Source organism: Pongo abelii, chromosome 20 (genome assembly GCF_028885655.2).
Source record: "Pongo abelii isolate AG06213 chromosome 20, NHGRI_mPonAbe1-v2.0_pri, whole genome shotgun sequence".
NCBI classification, from domain to species: Eukaryota; Metazoa; Chordata; class Mammalia; order Primates; family Hominidae; genus Pongo; species Pongo abelii.
Window position 1 is genome coordinate 6,938,719 of NC_072005.2, and position 22,383 is coordinate 6,961,101.

Below are 22,383 nucleotides of genomic sequence, written 5' to 3' on the forward strand. Positions count from 1 at the left end.
TTTTGCAAGCTTCATTGGTGAAGCAATAAAACATGGCTATTCAGACTATTTCCTTGAAAATTCTGACTTACTTGCCTTGCAGCTCTGACTTTGGGGAAGTTTATGAAATGCACTCGGGCCCAGGTGTCCTGTGCATAAGAAAATAAACTGCTGACGTCATAGGGTAATGGTGAGAATGGCATGAGCTACTGCATAGAGGAAGCACCATTTCTGATGCACCATAGGGCTTTGATAGTTTTAATATTGGTGTTATTCTTTACATCTTGGAGATTCATCTCAGCCCATTCCACCTACTCTTTCAGAATCCAAGAGGACATGGTAGCTCATGGGTTCTTAATATAGGACTCTGAATTTGCTTTTTTTTTTTGAGACAGAGTTTTGCTCTTGTTGCCCAGGCTGGAGTGCCATGGTGCAATCTCGGCTCACTGCAACCTCCGCCTCCCGGGTTCAAGCGATTCTCCTGCCTTAGCCTCCTGAGTAGCTGGATTACAGGCACCCACCACCACGCCCAGCTGATTTTTTGTATTTTTAGTAGAGACAGGTTTCACCATGTTGGCCAGGCTGGTCTTGAACTCCTGACCTCAGGTGATCCGCCCACCTCGGCCTCCCAAAGTGCTGGGATTACAGGTGTGAGCCACTGCGACTGGCCAGAATTTGCTATTCCTGTCCCTGAATTAACTGAAGTTTTATTCAAAATTTTGTTTATATGCACATTTCTCTGAGGAAAGGGGCTTTGGTTTTCAACAAAATTCTCAAAAGGATCCAACCTTAAAGATGCTGAGAACCACTGCTCCAGGGATTTTCAAGAGAAAATAGAATTCAGGCTTAAGGAAGGACTGGTTTGAAGTATAATTGGCAATTAAAAGATGGACTAAGGGCTGAGCGCGAAGGCTCACGCCTGTAATCCCAGCACCTTGGGAGGCCGAGGCATGTGGATCACCTGAGGTCAGGAGTTTTGAGACCAACCTAGCCAACATGGTGAAACCCCGTCTCCACTAAAAATACAAAACTTAGCCAGGCATGGTGGCAGGTGCCTGTAGTCTCAGCTACTTGGGAGGATGAGGCAGGAGAATCACTTGAACCTGGGAGACGGAGGTTGCAGTGAGCCAAGACCTCACCATTGCACTCCAGCCTGGGCAAGAAGAGCAAAACTCCGTCTCAAAACAAACAAACAAACAAAACAAAAAAACAAACAAACAAAAAGATGGACTAAGAAAACATCTTGATTTTAAGTCATCCAGGAGCCATTGCCATTGCTACTACCATCATAAAGACACATTATGCTTACTGAGTAAATGTTCCATAATTTTGGGGTCCGACTATTGCTGACACAGCAATAATCACAGCTGGGATCCCGTAGCCTAAAGGGTACATGAACCTCTTCTTGAATCTGCCCGTGCTGGTGTAGTTGGCCACCCTGAGGTTCCTGACGGTGAGGAAGAGGTGCAGCCCTTCCAGGAGCATCCAGGTGAAGCAAGCCAGGTAGAGGAAGTGCAGCAGCCCTGCAATGATGGAGCACAGCACCTGGAGGGAACAGAAGAGTTAGGGGTGTGCAGCAGATGTGGTCTGTACCTGATTATGTGCTCAGCACTTAGCATTTCCTGGATGTGGCCTGGAATTTCAATTTGGGCACCTGTAACATTTTGCCTGGGGGCTACACATTTTCTGAGGACTTCTGCTAGCCATTAAAGTCTGTTTACATCATGCATAGAGCAGGGTAGAAACCCAAGGAATACATGTCGCGGGAACAGCCCCCAAATGTATAATAAACAAAAATTGGTAGAATCTACCAATCTAAGACATGTGCTCTACACTGCCCCCTGGAGATCCTCAGTGGAATTGAGCTCCAAATGTCCATAGTGGAAATATCTATTGGCTAGGTGCGGTGGCTCACGCCTGTAATCCCCAGCATTTTGGGAGGCCGAGGTGGGTGGCTCACCTGAGGTCAGGAGTTTGAGGCCAGCCTGGCCAACATGGTGAAATCTCATCTCTACTAAAAATACAAAAAATAGCCAGGCGTGATGGTACACGCCTGTAATCCCAGCTACTTGGGAGGCTGAGGCAGGAGAATCGCTTGAGTCCAGGAGGCAGAGGTTGCGGTGAGCTGAGATTGCGCCATTGCACTCCAGCCTGGGTGAAAAGAGTGAGACTTCATCTCAAAAACGAACAAAAAAAAATTTCATGTGCTCATGTTCTAATCCCCAGTATCACTGAATGTGAGTGTACTTGGAGACAGGGCTCTTGAAGAGGTCATTAAGTTAAAATAAGTTCAGATATGTGGGCCTTAATCCAATACAAGTTATGTACATCTAAAAATAGATTAGGCCGAGGAGAGTGGATCACCTGAGGTTGGGAGTTCAAGACCAGCCTGACCAACATGGAGAAACCCCGTCTCTACTAAAAATACAAAAATTAGCCAGACGTGGTGGCTCACGCCTGTAATCCCAGCTACTCTGGAGGCTGAGGCAGGAGAATCGCTTGAACCCAGGAGGCGTAAGTTGCAATGAGCTGAGATTGTGCCATTGCACTCCAGCCTGGGCAACAACAGCGAAACTCCATCTTAAAAAATAATAATAAATAAATAAAAATTTAAAAATAGGAGATTAGAATGCAGACACACACAAAGGGATGACCAAGTGAGAACACAGGGAGAAGACAGTCATCAACAAGCCAAGGAGAGGGACCTCAAAAAAAGCCAACCCTGCTGACATCTTGATCTCAGACCATGGGCCTCCAGAATTGTGAGAAAATTAATTTCCATTGTTTAAATCACCCCGTTTGTGGTACCTTGTTATGGCAGCCAGAGCAAATGAATATACTATTATAGAAGTCATGCTTCATGATTTCTCATAATTCTCCAGATGTGTTCACAGACACAAAATTTTCCATTCCATGTGCAGAATAAGGCTTCCATTTCTAATCGTGATAACATAATGAGGACGAGATTTACCCTCCCACATTAAACAACTAAATGCTAAATGACATGTATGACATTATGAGTTACAGATATTGCAGAATAGGCATTGAATATTTATGTTTACAGTGATCTCTAAAAGGAGGGAAAGGCCGGACAAGGTGGCTCAGACTTGTAATCCCAGCACTTTGGGAGGCCAAGGCATGTATCACCTGAGGTCAGGAGTTCGAGACCAGCCTGGCCAACGTGGTGAAAACCCGTCTCTACTAAAAATACAAAAATCAGCCAAGTGTGGTGGCATGTGCCTATAATCCCAGCTACTTGGTAGGCTGAGGCAGGAAAATCACTTGAACCCGGGAAGTGGAGGTTGCTGTTAGCCGAGATCAAGCCACTGCATTCCAGCCTGGGTGACAGAACGAGACTCTGTCTAAAAAAATAAAAATAAAAAAAAAAGAAAAACAGAAAAACAAACCTACCCTGTCAACACATAGACTGTAGACTTCTGGCCTCCAGACCTGTGAGACAATAAATTTATATTGCTTAAGCCGCCCAAATGGTGGCTCTTCATTATGACAGCTCTAGAAAACGGAGACAGAGACCAAGTTATCTAGAATTTATGAGGCAGGCCGGGTGCAGTGGCTCACGTCTGTAATCCCAGCACTTTCGGAAGCTGAGGCGGGTAGGTCACCTGATGTCAGGAGTTCGAGACCAGCCTGGCCAACATGGTGAAACCCCGTCTCTACTAAAAATACAAAAAGAAAAAAAAAATTAGCTGGGCATAGAGGCAGGCACAAGTAATCCCAGCTACTTGGGAGACTGAGGCAGGAGAATCACTTGAACCTGGGAGGTGGAGGTTGCAGTGAGCGGAGGCTGTGTCATTGCACTCCAGCCTGGGCAACAAGAACAAAACTTTATCTCAAAAAGAAAAAAAAAAAGAATTTATGAGGCAAAATACCACAGGGTAGGGAGCTACAGTGGGGTTGGGAAGGGGGGAAGGGGAGAGATTGGCAGAGGGTTTGATTACTTATCAGCAAATGCTTGCAAAGAGACTAACCAAAACTAGGAGAAGGCTCCTAAAAAGGAGTAGGCAGAACAATCTTCTGAGTTCACACAGAGCTGGAAATAGCTTTTTCCTATTGTCCAAATGGTTTGTTCCTATTACCCAATTTTACCTGAAGTTCTTTGTGTTAGGGGAGTCTGATATACAGATTCCCTGTATGTTAGAGCAGATTTTCTGTAAACAGGCTCTCTGTATGTTAGAGCAGACTCTCCTAACATCCAGAATTTCAGGTAAAATTATCAGGAGAGTATTATATCATTAATGGGACCAAATGAGCCCTAGACGAAAGAGAATTCCGTGACCACTCTATCCAATCTTAGAATCAAGACTTGAATGTATCAAACTGTTTCCGAGTCACTTAATTATGTCCCCTCAAAAGCCTAAAACTGTTTAAAGAATTTTTTTGAAAAGATACAGCACTCATAATTTAAAATTCACCAAGAATGGCATTCAAACAAAAAATAGCAGGCATGCAACAAAGCAGGTAAATCCAATCAGGTAATATACACACATCCTACTATTTCTGTCTGTTCAGAAACCCTGACTAACACAACCTCTCAACTACCAAATCCAGCAGTCTCTCCACTTGGCGTTTCTGTTTGTTTTTGTGTGTTTGGTTGGTTTTGTTTTGTTTGTTTTTTTTTTTTTTTTTTTTTTTTGAGACAGAGTCTTGCTCTGTTGCCCAGGCTAGAGTGTAGTGGCATGATCTCAGCTCACTGGAACCTCCATCTCCCGGGTTCAAGCGATTCTCCTGCCTCAGCCTCCAGAGTAGCTGGGATTACAGGCGCGTGCCACCACGCCCGGCTAATTTTTGTATTTTTAGTAGAGACGGAGTTTCACCATGTTGGCCAGGCTGGTCTGGAACTCCTGACTTCGTGATCCACCCACCTTGGCCTCTCAAAGTGCTGGGATTACAGGTGTGAGCCACCGTGCCCGTCCTTCTACTTGGCCTTTCAGCAGAAGCTGATCAACCTAGTTAGCACTTTCTGTCCTTCGATGTCCTGGACACTCATCTATCCAGGAATTCTCACCTGCTTATTTTTGAGTCTTCTCGTATATCTCGTGTATCTTCCTCCTCCCAATCTTAAGATTACAGGCGTGAGCCACCGCGCCTGGCCTGAATTTGCTTTTCCTGTCCCTGAATTAACTGAAATTTTATTCAAAATTTTGTGTATATGTACATTTGTCTGGGAAAAAGGGCTTTAGCTTTCAACAAAATTCTCAGAGGGATCCGACCTCAAAGATGCTGAGAACCATTGCTCTAGGATTTTCAAGAGAAAATAGAATTCAGGCTTAAGGAAGGACTGGTTTGAAGTATAATTGGCAATTAAAAGGTGGACTAGGCTGGTGTGACTTCTAAGCCTCTGTGTCCCCATCCGGAATGTGGAGACTGTGGCTCCTACATCCTGGTGGTCCCTACCTCATAGACGTTTGCAGAGGGCCTGGCACCTGTGAAGACCCTCCTTACCGAGTGGCCTCCATTCTGAGAGCGTGGTCTCAAGGACTCTGGAGAGAATTATGGACAGACCATGTGTGGAACTCTCCTCCTCCTGTTCCAACACCCCCTCTTCCTCTTCCTCCTCCCTCTACCGCCTTCTTCCTCCTCCACAGAGCTTTATTCTTAATCCATTTTACATATAACTGATCGTTATTTCTGTAGCTTGAAGTGTCTCCTTCGTGTAGAAAACTCCAATATCCCTTTCACCTGCCTCAATCTCTCCTGAGCTCAAAATTCCTATTTCCAATTTTCTATTGTATGTCTCAATTCCAGTGTCTGGCCAGCACCTCTAACTAACAGATTTAAACCCGAATTCATTCTATTTCTCGCTCCAAGTCTGTTCCTCTTTCTCGCCATCCATCTGCCCAACCTCCCAAATGGGAAACCTCTAATTCATCCTTATTTCTGCTTTCTCGCACACACACCACTTCCACATCTATTTGGGCCTCAAGTCTTACCAACTCCCCTTACAAACATTTCTAAAATCTAGCCCACTTCCTCTAGCAGTGTTCATGTTTTTATTTTTTTATTTCATTTTATTTTTTGAGATGGAGTCTCCCTCTGTCACCCAGGCTGGAGTGCAGTGGCACGATCTCTGCTCACTGCAACCTCCATCTCCCGGGTTCAAGCAACTCTCCTGCCTCAGCTTCCCAAGTAGCTGGGATTACAGGTGCCCACCACCACGCCCAGCTAATTTTTTGTATTTTTAGTAGAGACGGGGTTTCACTATGTTGGCCAGGCTGGTTTTGAACTCCTGACCTAGTGATTCACCCACCTCGGCCTCTCAAAGTGCTGGGATTACAGGCATGAGCCACCGCGCCCGGCCCATATTTTTATTAACTCCCACTTAGACTATTCATAACCCTATTGCTATTTTTTCTGCTGCTAGTTTCATCTCACTCCAGTTATCTTTACCTTCAACTTTTGCTGTCCTGAGAAGTATTTTCTGTCATTCCCAGCTTGAAGTCCTTTCCACTGCTGCTTTGAGCAGGGTTAGGAAATCAGTGGCTTTGGGCCAGTTCTGGCCCAGTATCTGTTTTTATAAATAAAGTTTTATTAGCTCATGGCCACACACATTCATTTACTTTTATCTGTGGCTGCTTTTTTTTTTTTTTTTTTTTGAGACAAAGTCTCGCTCTGTTGCCCAGGCTGGAGTGCAGTGGTGCAATCTTGGCTCACTGCAAGCTCCGCCTCCCAGGTTCAAGCGATTCTCCTGCCTCAGCCTCCCGAGTAGCTAGGATTACAGGTGCCCACCACCACGTCCAGCTAATTTTTTGTATTTTTAGTAGAGGCGGGGTTTTACCATGTTAGCCAGGCTGGTCTCAAACTCCTGACCTCAGGTGATCCACCCACCTCAGCCTCCCAAAGTGCTCGGATTAGGCGTGAGCCACCGCACCTGGCCTCAGCACATGTTTCTAAGCTGTGAACTCTATGGGGAAAGTAAGTGAGGTAGTTCCCCTAATCCCCTAATTATTAAAGTATTCACAACACAATGCCTGACACACAGTAGGTATTTTAAGGCTATCCATCAAATGAATAAATAAATAAAATAAGAGGTAGGATTTTAGAGCATTATATAAAAGCATATATTTTCAAGATGACTAAGTCAACTCCATCTTAACCACAATATTATTTTTACAGTTTTTAAAAACATTATTTGAAAATTTTATCAGAGAAGCAATTAGTACCTTCTGAGCACTTAACTATGGGTGAGCACTGACCAAATTGCTTTGTAAGTATTAACTCTTATTATTATCTCAATACTCAGAGACAAACAAATTTTAAGGGCCAGATTTTAAGCTTTGCAGTCAAATCTCTATTGCAACTACACCATTCTGCCATTGTAACATAAAAACAGCCACAGACAATATGTAAATGAATAGATGAGGCTGTGTTTTAATAAAACTTTATTTACAAAAACAGAAGGTGTGTGAGATTTGGCCTGAGGAGTGTGTCTTCCCAACCTCTGCCTATTTTCAAATGAAACACCAAGAGGTTAAAATCTGGCCCCCAAATCTCACAGCAAGTAAAAAATAAAATTGGATTTGAACCTAAACTATCTCCAGAAAATGTACTTACTCTTAACCATAAAACTATACTATTTCTTAGGAAAAAAAATTTAAATATAAACAGAGTGCTTTTGTAACTTTCTAGCTGTGTGATCATAGTGTTTTAGGGTTAACAGGAGACTTAGAGAACCATCTAGCTTTAAATCTTCTTGGATAATATGATGGCCAGGATCATGATAAAGATAAAAGTGAACATTGTTCTCTGAGTGATTAATTCATAATCTTTTATGTTTTATCTTGCTAAGTTCTTACTAAATCCTATGACTAGGCCCCTGTTTTGCAGAGGAAGTTTAAAAGGGGGAAGCCACAAGAGATCTATTGTAAAACATGGTGATCATAGTTACATGGTAACAATGTACGTATTCTTAAAAACTGCTAAAAGAATACGTTGTTAGTGTTCTCATCACAAAAACACACACACACACACAATAAAGCTGAGTATGTGAGGTAATGCAAATGTTAATTAGATCAACTGAGCCATTCTACAACATGTAATATTTCAAAACATGCTGTACAGAAAAAAAAATATGTCATACATATAGTTTGTATTTTTCAGTTTAAAAATTAAATTTAAATAAATTAATTAAAAGGGGAAGTCACTTCAACAGGTCTTACAGCAAGTAAGGTGAAGAGCTGCGATTCAAGCGCAGATCAGTGCAGTAAACCCACTGCCCACCAAAAATGTAAGCCTCTTTCCCACCCTCAAATCCAGAGTATAGAGTATAGATTTGTCACTAGGAAGTGGCTTCCCAGACAGAGACCACATTTCGCAGCTGCCCTTGCGGTTATGTGTTATCATGTGACTGAGTCCTAGCCAATAGAGTGTGAGGGGAAGTGATATGCACCACTTCGTGATGTGGCACATATTAATCTCCCCCAGGGGAACTCAGCCATGTTCTTTTCCCCATCCCGGTTGGCTGAAATGTGAACACCAGGATGACCTTGGGAGCTGTGTATGGAAAATGACAGCGCCTCCCTCAACCTGAGGGTGCAGGGTAGACACTCTTCAGACCTGTTTGCTCACCCTCTACTGATACATAAGGAAAAAATAACTCCTACTGTGGCAAGGCTGTGACATTCTGGAGTTGATCCTAACAACCGCTAATGTTACCCTATTTAATACCGTCATCCTGACACTCCATCACTTTGCTAAATGGCCCCTCAGAATGTAAAGGTCTTATTCCAACTTATATAGGAGGACAACTGAAATGGAGCTCATACGTTTCCTCTCTACATCATCACTGCTGACTAATGCCTTGCTCTCCATCTTCTTGTGGGACAAGATGGCTGGATTCATTATGACAATGAGGTAATTTGGGTAAATTACCTACCTCAGGCTCAGTTCTGTTGATGCCCGTCAGGAACAGGAGGTGAGCCAGGAAGAGGCAGAGGGAGAGCTGTAGATGGAGGGAGGTGCTGGTGTTCTGGATGGGCTGGCACAGAAGGAAGGTGAGGATGGCCAGGAAGAGGCACAGCAGAGAGATGGTCAGCCCCACCTGGGTGATCACGGTCAGCACAGGGTCCTCCTGCAAAACACCAAAGGGGGAATCCATTATAGTGTCCAATGGTGTTGTTATGTTCCTGAGGTAGTGTCAGATGGGCTTCCTAGTTCAGTCCCTGAAACAATTGACTTACCTCTCTGAGACTTAGTGTTCTCATCTTCAAAATGAGGGCAGTAATAACACTCATCACACAGGAATGTTAAAACCAAAACAACTAGACCAGTGCTGGATACAGCTCTTAACAAATGACTAATGGGAGTTAGTGTATAAATACCCCAGCTCCATTGCTGCTCAGATAGAATGACCCAGAGATGTGAGTTCTACACTGACTCCCAGAGTCCCCCAGAGGGAATAAATTCCAGTTACCTATGGTGGTAACTGGCTTGATAATGCTGTCTGCACTGACATCTGTCTTACTTCCATCTCATTGTCTCAGTCCCCCACTAGTGTTTCCTGTAATCCCCTTTCAAGTAAGCTACTACCATTTGACTCCTTGTCTTAGAATCTTCTTTTTCTTTTTCTTTTTTTTTTTTTTTTTTTCACATGGAGTCTTCCTCTGTCACCAAGGCTGGAGTACAGTGGCATGATCTCGACTCACTGCAATCTCCACTTCCTGGGTTCACCCAATTCTCCTCCCTCAGCCTCCTGGGTAGCTGGGATTACAGGTGTGCACCACCATGCCCAGCTAATTTTGTATTTTTAGTAGAGACGGGGTTTCATCATTTTAGCCAGGCTGGTCTCAAACTCCTGACCTCAAATGATCCACCTGCCTTGGCCCCCCAAAGTGCTGAGATTACAGGCATGAGACACCATGCCCGATCTTTAGAATCTTTTAGTAAGAAATGCAGAGGGTGACTAACAAATTCTGGGACATACACAGGTTCACAGGAATTAATCTTGGTACCTTGGGGGCAAGAGCCACGAGGACAGCAAAGCTGGACAGATGGAAGCACTTGCATTTGGTGTAAGAACCGTTGCTGTGCACATGAGAGCAGCCCTCCGTGGACCAGCCACCTTCCTCCAATCCCTCCCAGTAGACACAGATATGTTTTGTTCTCTTGTCACCAGGCTGGAAAGAGAATAGTATGAAAGTGGGTCTCTTCCTCGTTTTATTTTTATTTTATTTTATTTTATTTTATTTATTTTATTTTATTTTATTTTGGGACAGAGTCTTGCTCTGTCGCCCAGGCTGGAGTGCAGTGGTGCGATCTCAGCTCACTGCAACCTCTGCCTCCCAAATTCAAGCAATTCTCCTGCCTCAGCCTCCCAAGTAGCTGGGACTACAGGTGCACACTACCATGCCTGGCTAATTTTTGTATTTTTAGTAGAGGTGGGGTTTTGCCGTGTTGGCCAGGCTGGTCTTGAACTCCTGGCCTCAAGTGATCCACCTGCCTCGGCCTCCCAAAGTGCTGGGATTACAGGCATGAGCCAACATGCCAGGCATATTATTTCAACTTTACAGGTTAATCACAATGCACAGTGTTGGAAACTGGATCGGAAATACCCTTGTAGGGGATGAGTTTCACATCACCACGCCTGCAGTGGGTTTATTTTCCATCTATTCTGCCCCTCTCTGCTCAGCTCAGCACCCTGGGGTTGACCCTCAGAATGGCTTCGCCAGCTTCCTTGCTATTTATAGAACCAAAGAGAGGCATCGGTGAGACTCACTGGGTGAGAGAAGAGAGAGAAATAAAGTATTTCTTCCCTGTGCCCTTTCTGCTTTGAGCCATCTCCATTTTCTGCAGAGCGATCCCTCATTCCTGCCTCCAGCTTCCACTAAGCTCAATAAAGCTTCTCCTCCATTGCCTTTTGGCTTCAACGTGAGAATGGCATCTCACTGTGGCAAGCTCTGGATGCCTCAACACTTCATTTCTTCCCAAGCTTTATTGAAGTGTGATTGACAAAGGAAAATTTATATTTATACGTTTTGATAGATGTATACATTTTTAAATGATTACCACAATGAAGCTAACACATCCAACACCTCACATATTTGTGTGTGTGTGTGTTTGTGTGTGTGTGTGTGTGTGGTGAATACACTTGTGATGTACTCTCTCAGCAGATCTCAAGTGTACAATACATTACTAAGTGTAATTACATTGAGTGTTGTACATTAGGCTGGGCGCAGTGGCTCACGCCTGTAATCCCAACACTTTGGGAGGCTGAGGCAGGCAGATCACCTGAGGTCAGGAGTTTGAGACCAGCCTGGCCAACATGGTGAAACCTCGTCTCTACTAAAAATACAAAAATTAGCCAGGCATGATGGCAGGTGTCTGTAATCCCAGCTACTCAGGAGACTGAGGTGGGAGAATCATTTGAACTCAGGAAGCAGAGATTGCAGTGAGCCAAGATCTCGCCATTGCACTTCAGCCTGGGTGACAAAGTGAGACTCTGTCTCTTAAAAAAAAAAAAAAAAAAAAAAAATACTATTGGCCAGGCATGGTGTCTTACACCTGTAATCCCAGCACTTTGGGAGGCTGGGGTGGACGGATTACCTGAGGTCAAGAGTTCGTGACCAGCCTGGCCAACATGGTGAAACCCCGTCTCTACTAAAAATACAAAAATTAGCTGGGTGTAGTGGCACACTCCTGTAATCCCAGCTACTCCGGAGGCTGAGGCAGGCGAATTGCTTCAGCCCGGGAGATGGAGGTTGCAATGAGCCGAGATGGCGCCACTGCACTCCAGCCTGGCCGACAGAGCGAGACTCTGTCTCAAAAAAAAAAAAAAAAAAAAAACTTCATTCATCTATTGACAGATACTTAGGCTGTTTCCATATCTCGGCTAGTGTGAATAATACTGCAATAAACATGAGAGTGCAGTTATCTCTTTGAGATCCTGATTTCAATTCTTTTGGCCACATACCCAGAAGTGGAATCGCTGGAACAGACGATAATTCTGTTTATAACTTTTTGAGAAGTCTCTGTACTGTTTTCCATAGTGGCTGTACCACATTACATTTTCATCAGCAGATCTATAAGGGTTCCTCTTTTCTTTTTTTTGTTTGCCACATACTGGTATTTTAAGTTTTTGGTAGTAGCCATCCTCACTGTGGTGAAGCAAAATCTCACTGAAGATGCCTCAGCGTGTCTTGTGTGTTCTCTTCCTTCTGAATTCCGTTTCCTACTTGGGAAGCTGACCGCACCTGCTCACCCTTTAAGATACTGCATGGAGACCCAGCCCTGGGTGTTTCTCACCTGATCATGGTGAAAAGTCAGGAACACAGGTTCAGACAGGGAAATTTTTTCCTTCAAACCGATGGTGCCACTCACAACATGGGAGTTCAGTTTTACTTCCTGCATCCCTTTTCTTTTACTAAAAAAGGATGCATTCAGAATATCACCAAGAGATTGATACGTGATAAGAGCAACTGCAGTGCTCTCTGAGAAAAAAATGGAAAAGAAATACTGTTAGCGGCCATCCATAGTTTGGAGAGAAAGTACAGTACTCTGTAATGTGAGGGTCGTAGGGCAGGCAATGAATGGCTAAAACTGCCCTTGGAAATCCCTTAAATGCCGTTCAATACACTGTGTGTCACTTGGGGTGCAGCATTTTTGTCTATGTAATATGTATTATAATGCCCCATACATTATAAGCGGTATATGTGCAAAATATGCTCTTCAGAGTCCTAAAAACATACGAGCCCTTGAGCATTACAACCAGAGTTGTGAGGCAAGATGCTTGTCCTCAGAAGAGCACATGGAACTCATGCAGGCTAAGAAAACCACACTCTCTCAGCGTTCACCTCGAGCTCACTCTGGGGTACCTAATTTAGTGGAAAGGTATGCAGAATGACCCACTGTATTTAATTAACTCACTCATTTTTTCTCTTTCTCATCTTGTCACCCTTCCTCTCCCTGTCTTCCTTTTCCCCCTCCCCTTTTCATGAAGCCACAGTTTAATGTATAGAGGTTCAGGCCGGGCGCGGTGGCTCACACCTATAATCCCAGCACTTTGGGAGGCTGAGGCAGCTGGGTCATCTGAGGTCAGGATTTTGAGACCAGCCTGCCCAACATGGCAAAATCCCATCTCTACTAAAAATACAAAAATTAGCCAGGTGTGGTGGCGAGCGCCTGTAATCCCAGTTACTTAGGAGGCTGAGGCAGGAGAATCACTGGAACCCAGGAGGCGGAGGTTGCAGTGAGCTGAGATGGTGCTACTGCACTCCAGCCTGGGTGACAGAGTGAGAATCCGACTCCAAAAAAGAAAAAAACAATCATGGAGGTTCAGTGCACACAGGACGCCCGTATGATGGGAGTGTTTCCCAAATTGCAGTTATCTACGTGCTACCATCCCATTTTTGACCAAACCTGCTTATCATCTGTATTTCTATTTGCTCCATTTAAAAAATCCAACTCGGTCGGGCGTGGTGGCTCACGCCCGTAATCCCAGCACTTTGGGAGGCCGACGCGGGCAGATCATCTGAGGTCAGGAGTTCGAGACCACTTTGGTCAACATGGTGAAACCCCGTCTCTACTATAAATACAAAAATTAGCCGGGCGTGGTGGCATGTGCTTATAATCCCAGCTACTTGGGAGGCTGAGGCAGGAGAATTGCTTGAACTCGGGAGGCAGAGGCTGCAGTGAGCTGAGATTGTGCCACTGCACTCCAGCCTGGGCAACAGAGTGAGAGTCAGTCTCAACAACAACAAAATCAACTCATTTTTAGATCCCTTTCCTCCCTTTCCCTACTCTACAGCTCACAGTAAGGAGTGAAGATTAATGAATAACCAGGAATTTTTTGGAGGAAATGCAGCAGATATTTCATTTTTAAGGTAACCGGGTTTTTCTCTTTGAAATAGTTTATATGCATTCATTCATTTATGTTTCATGGAAATATTTATTTATCCTCTACTGTGTGCCAGACATTCTAGGAATTATTATACAGCGGTGAACAAAACAGACAAAACCCCTGCCATCAGAGAGCTAATGATGTCGTACTGAGAGAGATTGGCACCAACAAATAAATAAATTAGAAAAAATACATAGTGCAGGAGCTTTACAGAGACTTCAGGTGATGAGATAAAGTGTGGGTGAAACACTATGCTGTGAAGGTAAAACCCAGCCTGTCACCTGCTTTTGTAAATAAAGTTTTATTGACATACAGCCACACTCCTTCACTGACACATCATCAATAGCTGCTTTCACACTCTGATGGCAGAGTTGAGTAGTTATGACAAAGGTCATCTGGAACAAAAAGCCTAACATATTTACTCTCTGGACCTTGTAGAGAACATTTGTTTTCCAATCTGTGGTAAAGAACAAGACTGGGTGGCTCTTTTAAAAAGGGTGTTCATAAACGCTTCTCAAGGAAGTGTTCAAGGCAATCTGACGCCATTGAGTGTTACCTTTTCAGACCATCACATGGAAACAGAGCATGCATCAGCCAGTCCCCTTTTTTTTTTTTTGAGACAGAATCTCACTCTGTCACCCAAGCTGGAGTGCAACGGCACGATCTTGGCTCATTGCAACCTCCGCCTTCTGGGTTCAAGCAATTCTCCTGCTTCATCCTCCCGAGTAGCTGGGATTACAGTCACGCTCCACCATGCCTGGCTAATTTTTGTGTTTTTAGTAGAGACGGGGTTTCTCCATGTTGGCCAGGCTGGTCTCAAACTCCTGACCTTGTGATCCGCCCACCTCACCCTCCCAAAGTGCTGGGATTACAGGCGTGAGCCACCATGCCCGGCCCAGCCAGTCCCTTTTAAGGAGGCATGTCAAGGAATCCTTATGCAAACCTTTGTGTATGTCACAAAGTACACACCCCATGTGACAGCCCGACTTCTCTCTGCAAAATGCCTAGTTAGTGGTCAAGGAAGATCTTTTTATTCCACCATGTAGAATCTCCCTACCTTAAAAGCTTTGTGAATTCTCACCCCAGGGTTTAATTACCTAGAAATAAAACAATGATGTGTAGAATTTGGAGTCAAGATAATTCATCAGAGATACGGTACCTCTTAGGGTTCCTTTTAAAGCATCAGCACAGTTGATATCCATGGTGTTATTTCCAGCTTCCAGAAAAGCATTCTCCCTTGTCTCATTGCACCTCTTGGTTTCATAGACTGAAAACATTAAGAAAGTCAGTCCTGTTCTCGAGTCTCATGCCTAAATAATTTGCTAAAGAACTCCCTTTTCTGGAAGACCTCCTACTGGTGATTCCATCTCTCCTATGCAAGGTTGGCCACATGGCACTTTCTTCCCATCTTTGGCTGGTAGAAATGGAGTGGCCAAAATTGCCTTAGCAACACACTGGCCACAACCCAAGAGAAGAGAGGAGAAGGGCATGCTTCCCAGAACTGGTACTCTGATAGGCAAGGTAAGCAGTTTCCACAGGACACTTAATGGTACTGGAGTCCCTGGTTAGGGGAGAATGCAATCTTTATAAGCAAGAGTAGCTAAGCATTTAAATGTTTTCCAAAAAAAAAAATAGTCACTTCTGCATTTGGGAAGAATCCCTGTAAACCTATAAACACAAGAGCTGATCATTTTGTGAGGTCAACCTCAACATTTTGGGGTATACAAAGTTTGTCTCTGAACAAATGAGAAAGCTGTCCTAGGGGCTATGGCAGACTGCTTATTACCTGTGATCACCATTTACCTATTCTTTCTTTGGGTCTAGAACTACTAAATTTAAGCTGAAGACAAGCCATTTTCCAGCTTCCCTTGCAGCTAGGCAGAGCCATGCAACTATTTTCAGGCCAATGGATCAAAGAACAGAATGGCATGTGCTAAGGGAAACAGGCATCCTCTCAACTTCTCTTTTCCCCTTTTCATTGGCTGGTAAAAGGGTGTGATAGTAGAACAACTCTCTTGTATCACAAAGTGAAGGTGAATGTTGAAGACAGCAGAGCACAGAGCTGGCATGGTATTGCTACATCAGCCCTGACTCACTTATGCTCAAACTATTCAAGAAATAATGGTTAAGCTGCTGTTTACCACGGTTATACCACCAGATTTGGTATGTTAATTCAGACACTAAGTTCACATGGAACATTCGCCAAAACAGACCATCAATCAAGTCTCAACAAATTCAAAAGGATTGAAATCCTACATAGTGTGTGCTCAGACAACTCATCAAAAAGAGTATATATCACAACTATTTTTTCCTGGTAAGCAAGCCTGGTTTAACATATGTAAATCAATCAATAGGGTTCATCTCATTAACAGAATGAAAGATAAAAACCATCTCAATTGATGATAAAATGATCATCTCAATTGAGGTAGGAAAAAGCATTTGACAAAGTTCAACATCCTTTCTTGATTAAAACCCACAATAAATTAAATGAGGCCATTAACACAAGGAAACCTTAAAAAGCCACAAATATTTGGTAATTCAGCAACACACTTCTAAATAAACCATGAGTTAAATGATAAATTACATAGGAAATGTTTTAATATTTTGATCTAAATGATAATGAAAGCCCAGTATATGAAAACTTGCAGGATGCAGCTAAAGCAGTGCTTAGAGGGAAATATATAGCTCTAATTTATAGCTAAGTTTTAAGTTTTAAATGCATATATTAGGAAAGGAGAATGGTTTAAAATTAGTAATCTAAATTACCAATTCAACAAGTTAGAAAATGAAAAGCAAGGCCGGGCGCGGTGGCTCATGCCTGTAATCCCAGCACTTTGGGAGGCCGAGGCGGGTGGATCATGAGGTCAGGAGATTGAGACCATACTGGCTAACATGGTGAAACCCCGTCTCTACTAAAAATACAAAAAATTAGCCGAATGTGGTGGCGGGTGCCTGTAGTCCCAGCTACTCGGGAGGCTGAGGCAGCAGAATGGCGTAAACCCGGGAGGCGGAGCTTGCAGTGAGCCGAGATCACGCCACTGCACTCTAGCCTGGGTGACAGAGTGAGACTCCGTCTCAAAAAAAAAAAAAGAAAAGAAAATGAAAAGCAAGTTCCACCCAAAGAAAGTAAAAGGAAAGAAATAATAAAGAACAAAAATCAAAGAGAAAGGAAACGGAATAATAATATAAATAATCAACAAAGCCAAAAATTGGTTCTTTGAAATGATTAACAGATACAGAGGTCAGAAAGAAACCAGAGTTCCTGACATAGAGTTCCTAAAACCCTTAGAGTTTCCTGAGCAATAGAAACACTAGGAAAATCGTTTGTTCTGATATTTGGTCTTGGACTCAAGTTGCTGACATATAGCCCCTAAGACCATTGTAATTTCCTGAGTGACGACAGGAGCATGTGACTCAACTCTGAAATCGTTTGTACTTTCTTGGTTATAGAAACATCTTTTATTCTAATGTAGTGACTTTTAGCCAGCTCCTGGATAGCCTCAGGTTGGGGATGGTTGCCAAGGAAACCAATTGTGAGATTAAAGGGTTGGAACTTTCAGTTTCACCCCCATCCCAGATACAGGAAGAGGAGGGGGGCTAAATGTTGAGTTGATATCAATGGCCAGTAATGTACCCAATTGTGCCTAGTGAACCCTCCATACAAATCCAAAAGATTTGTTAAGCTGTCTAGGAGATTCTAGATAGCTGAACACGTGTGGGTCCCCAGGATGGCACCTCTAAAGAGGGCTTGGAAGCTCTGGACCTCTTCTCCCATACCTTGCCCTGTGCATGTCTTCCATCTGGCTGTTCATCTGTATCATTTGTTTTATATATATATGAGTGCAGTGGCGCGATCTCAGCTCATTGCAACCTCCGCCTCCTGGGTTCAAGCGATTCTCCTGCCTCAGCCCCCTGGGGAGCTGGGATTACAGGCGTGTGCCACCATGTCCAGCTAATTTTTTTTTTTTTTTTTTTTAGTAGAGATGGGATTTTGCCATGTTGGCCAGGCTGGTCTTGAACTCCTGACTTCAGATGATCCACTTGCTTCAGCCTCCCAAAGTGGCGTGACCCACCACACCCAGCCCATTTGTAATATATTTTTAATAAGTGGATAAATGTAAGTAAAGTGCTTTCCTGAGTTAAGCGAGTCACTCTAGCAAATTACTCAAACCCAAGGAAGGGGTCATGGGACTCTAATTTATAGCCTGTCAGTTGGACGTACGGGTTACAACCTAGAACTTGAGATTGGCATTTGAGGTGAAGAATACTTTTGTGGGACTAAGCTTGCAGCCTGTGGGATCTGACACTCTCTTTGGGAGATAATGTCAGATAATGTCATAATTGAATTATAGAACACCCAGCTGGGGTCCACTGGAGAACTGTGTGGTCAGTGTGGAAAAGGAGCCCACACGTATTTTGATGACCAGAGATGAAGTATTCTGTGTTCTTGTTACTATGTGAGAGTAGAGTAGGAAAATAACCGAGGTTTTTTCTATCCCCTAGCCATGATGGCATAGTGAATATGCTCTTAAATACTTTCCATCATACCAAGGGAAGTTGAAAAGAAGAAGAGAGCTGGTTTATTCTCTTGTCCCTTGAATTTGCATTTTTGAAAACGGAGTCCTTCTCATGTAGAATGTTGGTGTAGAGGGTCTGTGATCCTGAGAGCCCACAGATTTCATCATTCAGAAACCCTGACAAAGCCAGGACCCAGACCTCTTTATGGTCTTTATGGAGGGTCATAAAGACTCTACTCAGCCTCTCTTACCTACATCAAATTCAGAAATTTGACCCTTTCCTGGAGAAGCAAAACTCGCATTCCAGATGCTCAACTCCACGCTTTGAATTAGTTGAGTAGCCCTTCTTGCAAAGTCCTCTCTGCTTCCATTTCTTCTCAGATTTTCCTTCCAAAAAAATTAAGCTAATTAGATTGACTCTTACTGAAATGTAAGAAATAGGGAATATGCACAAGTGTTGGAGTGGGGAGCCCAGAAGGCAACAATATTTATTAAGGTGCTACAAGGTGTGTGTGGCATTGAGAATCTAGGTGCTTAATGTAGGTCTTTGAATGACAGCTGAGGCACTTTCCCCCTACCCTTGTATTTCTCTATCTCTATGGACATGTGGCACTAGGCACTTCTTGATTGTGGGAGGCTGTCCTGGGCACTGTAGGATGTTGAGCTGTATCCCTGGTCTCCATCCACCAGATGCCAGTCACGCACATCACCACCAACGTATGACAACCAAAAGTGTCCCCAGACATTGACAGATGACCTTGGGACAGAGGACAAAATTACCCCTGGATAGAACTACCCTACTCTAAAAATCACAGGAAGACATGTTAATGTTTGGGTAGGAGAATGGCATAGTTATACATACCAGCTGTTTCCCAAATCCAGGCTTCACCCCACTCACCCAAATATCCACGTTTGACTGTGTCGTCCCTCGACTATTGTTCTCTGTGAAAGAAAAGATGTCATTGAAAGAGATATGGGAGAAAATACACCCTGCTTACATCCCTTCTTCCAATCACCCTCAAGTTAAGTCTTTCCCTAATACTTCTGCAGCCCATCCTAATTCCCCTCTAAGAAGCCTAAAAGGTATTGCACAGTAGAATCATAAAAGAGAATCAGAATGGGGCTTCCAGTTTCATATTGAGTTGGTGCAAAAGTAATGGCCATCTTTGCCATTGAAAGAAACGGCAAAAACCGCCATTACTTTTGCACCAACCTATTACTTTAGTCAACACTGTTTATTGAGCACCTACTCAAAACCAGGCACAACGCTGAAATATATGGATATAGGCTAGGAAGAGAAACCAAGGTATCCCCTTGTGGAATCTAAAGTCTGGCAGGAAAGTCATTAAGCAAGTTATTACCAATAAATAATTAAGCAATTGCAAGGGACACTCTTAATAAATAGAACATGACATGTGGACAAAAAGATGGGAACCATAGACACTGGGGACTACTAGAGGGAGAGGATGGGAGGCTGATGAGGGCTGAAAAGCTACCTATCATGTACTATGTCCACTACCCGGGTGATGGGAACATTCATACACCAAACCCCAGAGGCACGCAATTTACCCACGCAACAAACCTGCACATGTACCACCCCCAAGCCTAAAATAAAATAAAACAGGACTTCCCAAAATCAATCAATCAATAATAAATAGGACACAATGGTGTGGGAGTATATAGCAGAGGGTCCCAACACATCAGGGTGACATGGAAGAAATCAGTGTTAATTGAGTTAATATTATAGAAGCAGTTGCCTACACATCACAGTATATAAAGTGCCTTCATATATATTATCTCATTTCAAGGAACACTGAAGGTTGTAGAAAAGGCATATACAGCATAATAGCCAGTATTAACTGACCCTTCCTAGGTGCCTAGGACTGTTAAATATTTCACATACATTAATAATGAGTAGGGGCCGGGTGCAGTGGCTCATGCCTGTAATCCTAGCACTTTGGGAGGCCGAGGCGGGCGGATCATTTGAGGTCAGCAGTTCAAGGCCAGTGCGGGCAACATGGTGAAACCCTTTCTCTACCAAAAATGCAAAAATTAGCCAGGTGTGGTGGCACATGCCTGTGGTCCCAGCTACTCAGGAGGCTGAGGTGGGAGGATGGCTTGAGCCTGGGAGGCAGAGGTTGCAGTCAGCCAAGATCACACTACTGCACTCCAGCCTGGGTAACAGAGTGAGACCCCATCTCAAAAATAATAATAATGAATAGGTAAAGTGTATTAATTTGCTAGGGTTGCCATAATATAGTGACACAAATTGGGTGGCTTAAAGCAATAGAAATGTATTGTCTCATAGTTCTGGAGGCCAGAAGTCCAAATCAAGATGCCAGCAAGACCATGCTCCCTCTGAAGGCTCCAGGGAAACACCTTGCCCTGCCTCTTCCAGCCTCTGGTGGTTGCCATCAGTCTCTGACATTCCTTGCCCTTTGGCAGCATAATTCCAATCTTCACCTCTGTCTTCACATGGCCATCTTCCCTGTGTATGTGTCTCTGTGTCCAAATATCCTTCATCTTATAAGGACACCAGTCATGTAGGATTCAGGGTCCACTCTGATCTAATATGACCGCATCTTGACTTATTACATCTACAAATACCCTATTTACAGATAAGATCACAGTCACAGATTCCAGGTGGAATCAATTTGGGGAGAACACTATTCAGCCCAGTAAGAAGGATTCAGAAATGGCTCCAAATAATCCCTGCCTCTTGGCATTCACATCCTTGGGTAATTTTCCCTTGACTGTGGACTGGACTAAGTGACTCATTTCTAAGGAACAGAATACGGCAAACGTGATAGGATGTCACTTCTGAGAGTGGGTTATAAAAGACTATGACTCCTGTCTTATTCATGCTCTCTTTCTGGCTATTTTAATGTGTTTGCTATAACAAAGCAAACTGTAGAGACCCACATATCTAGGAACTAAAGGCTGCCTCCCACCAGCCACCAGAAATGAACTGAGGGTTTCAGTCCAATAGCTCTGAAGGAACTAAATTCTCCCAGCAACCTTGTGAGTAGCTTGGAAGCAGAACCTGCCTCAGTCGAGTCTCCAGATGAAACCACAGCCTGGACAAAACCTCAATTGCAACTGTGATAGACCCAGAAGCAAAAGACTCAGCTAAGCCATGCTTAGTTCTTTAACCCAAAGAAACTATGAAACAATACATATGTGTTGTTTTAGGCCACTAAATTTGGGGATAACTTGTTATGCAGCAACACAGAACTGACACAGTAGATACTATTAATATTACTACTCCCATTTAAAGATGAGGTATATAGAAATTAAGTCATTAACTGAAAGCCAGATGGTAAGTGGAAGATTTAGCACTTAAATCCAATCTCTCTTACCCAAAAAGTGAAATAATACTGGAATTAAACAAATAAATAAATTGTGGATAGTGAGAGACAGGTTTCTCATTGTTGGAGAAGGAAGCTACAAATAAGGAAAGAGGGAAGTTTCTGACAAGCCTTGATGTTGAACTGGAACCAGAGGTATCAGTGTGAATTCGTCAGATTTAGTAGATAGGTAGATAGACATAAAAATTGAATTTAAGGTGAGTGAGAGATGAATAAATAGAGAAATTCAGAAGAAATTTAGAGGTGCCCTTTTGGAAGCTCAGGAAACAGACCTGTATCGGACACATACATTTGGAAGCATCTAATAGAGATAGTTGTTGATGCCAAGGCTTGAATGACACCATCTTGGAAAATATCATCAAAGACAACAAAGGAATGAGGGACGAGGGTTAGGATGGAGCTTTGCACTCTTACCCTGGCCTGAAATTAGAGAACCTCTCAGAGTCGCCCCCAAGTCCCCATCATTTTTCATAGTGGAAATAGGATTTGGAGGTTCTTACCGTAACAGTCTGGATGATCATAATCTATAATAGCAGCCACAAAGTTGAAGAAAGTATGTTTTACCAAACAGCTACAGATGTAACTTCCAACTTTATTTCTACAATATGCGTTATACTTGCACTTTGCCATCCCGGTTTCACATTCATTAATATCTGTGAATCAAGAG

At 43.4% G+C, this 22,383-nt stretch overlaps 1 protein-coding gene across 1 annotated transcript in view; it reads right to left on the reverse strand.

Annotated features, from left to right (window-relative positions):
- LOC100448268 (putative adhesion G protein-coupled receptor E4P) overlaps positions 1 to 22,383 on the reverse strand; it is a 42,529-nt gene that overhangs the window by 14,360 nt on the left and 5,786 nt on the right. Inside the window, exons 4-11 of the mRNA XM_024237977.3 lie at positions 22,217 to 22,369; positions 19,247 to 19,290; positions 18,600 to 18,735; positions 14,991 to 15,098; positions 12,238 to 12,422; positions 9,948 to 10,112; positions 8,873 to 9,067; positions 1,289 to 1,524 (exon numbers count right to left, since the gene is read on the reverse strand). Coding sequence (XP_024093745.3) covers positions 1,289 to 1,524; positions 8,873 to 9,067; positions 9,948 to 10,112; positions 12,238 to 12,422; positions 14,991 to 15,098; positions 18,600 to 18,735; positions 19,247 to 19,290; positions 22,217 to 22,369 — 1,222 coding nt within the window. The remainder of the gene's footprint in view (positions 1 to 1,288; positions 1,525 to 8,872; positions 9,068 to 9,947; positions 10,113 to 12,237; positions 12,423 to 14,990; positions 15,099 to 18,599; positions 18,736 to 19,246; positions 19,291 to 22,216; positions 22,370 to 22,383) is intronic.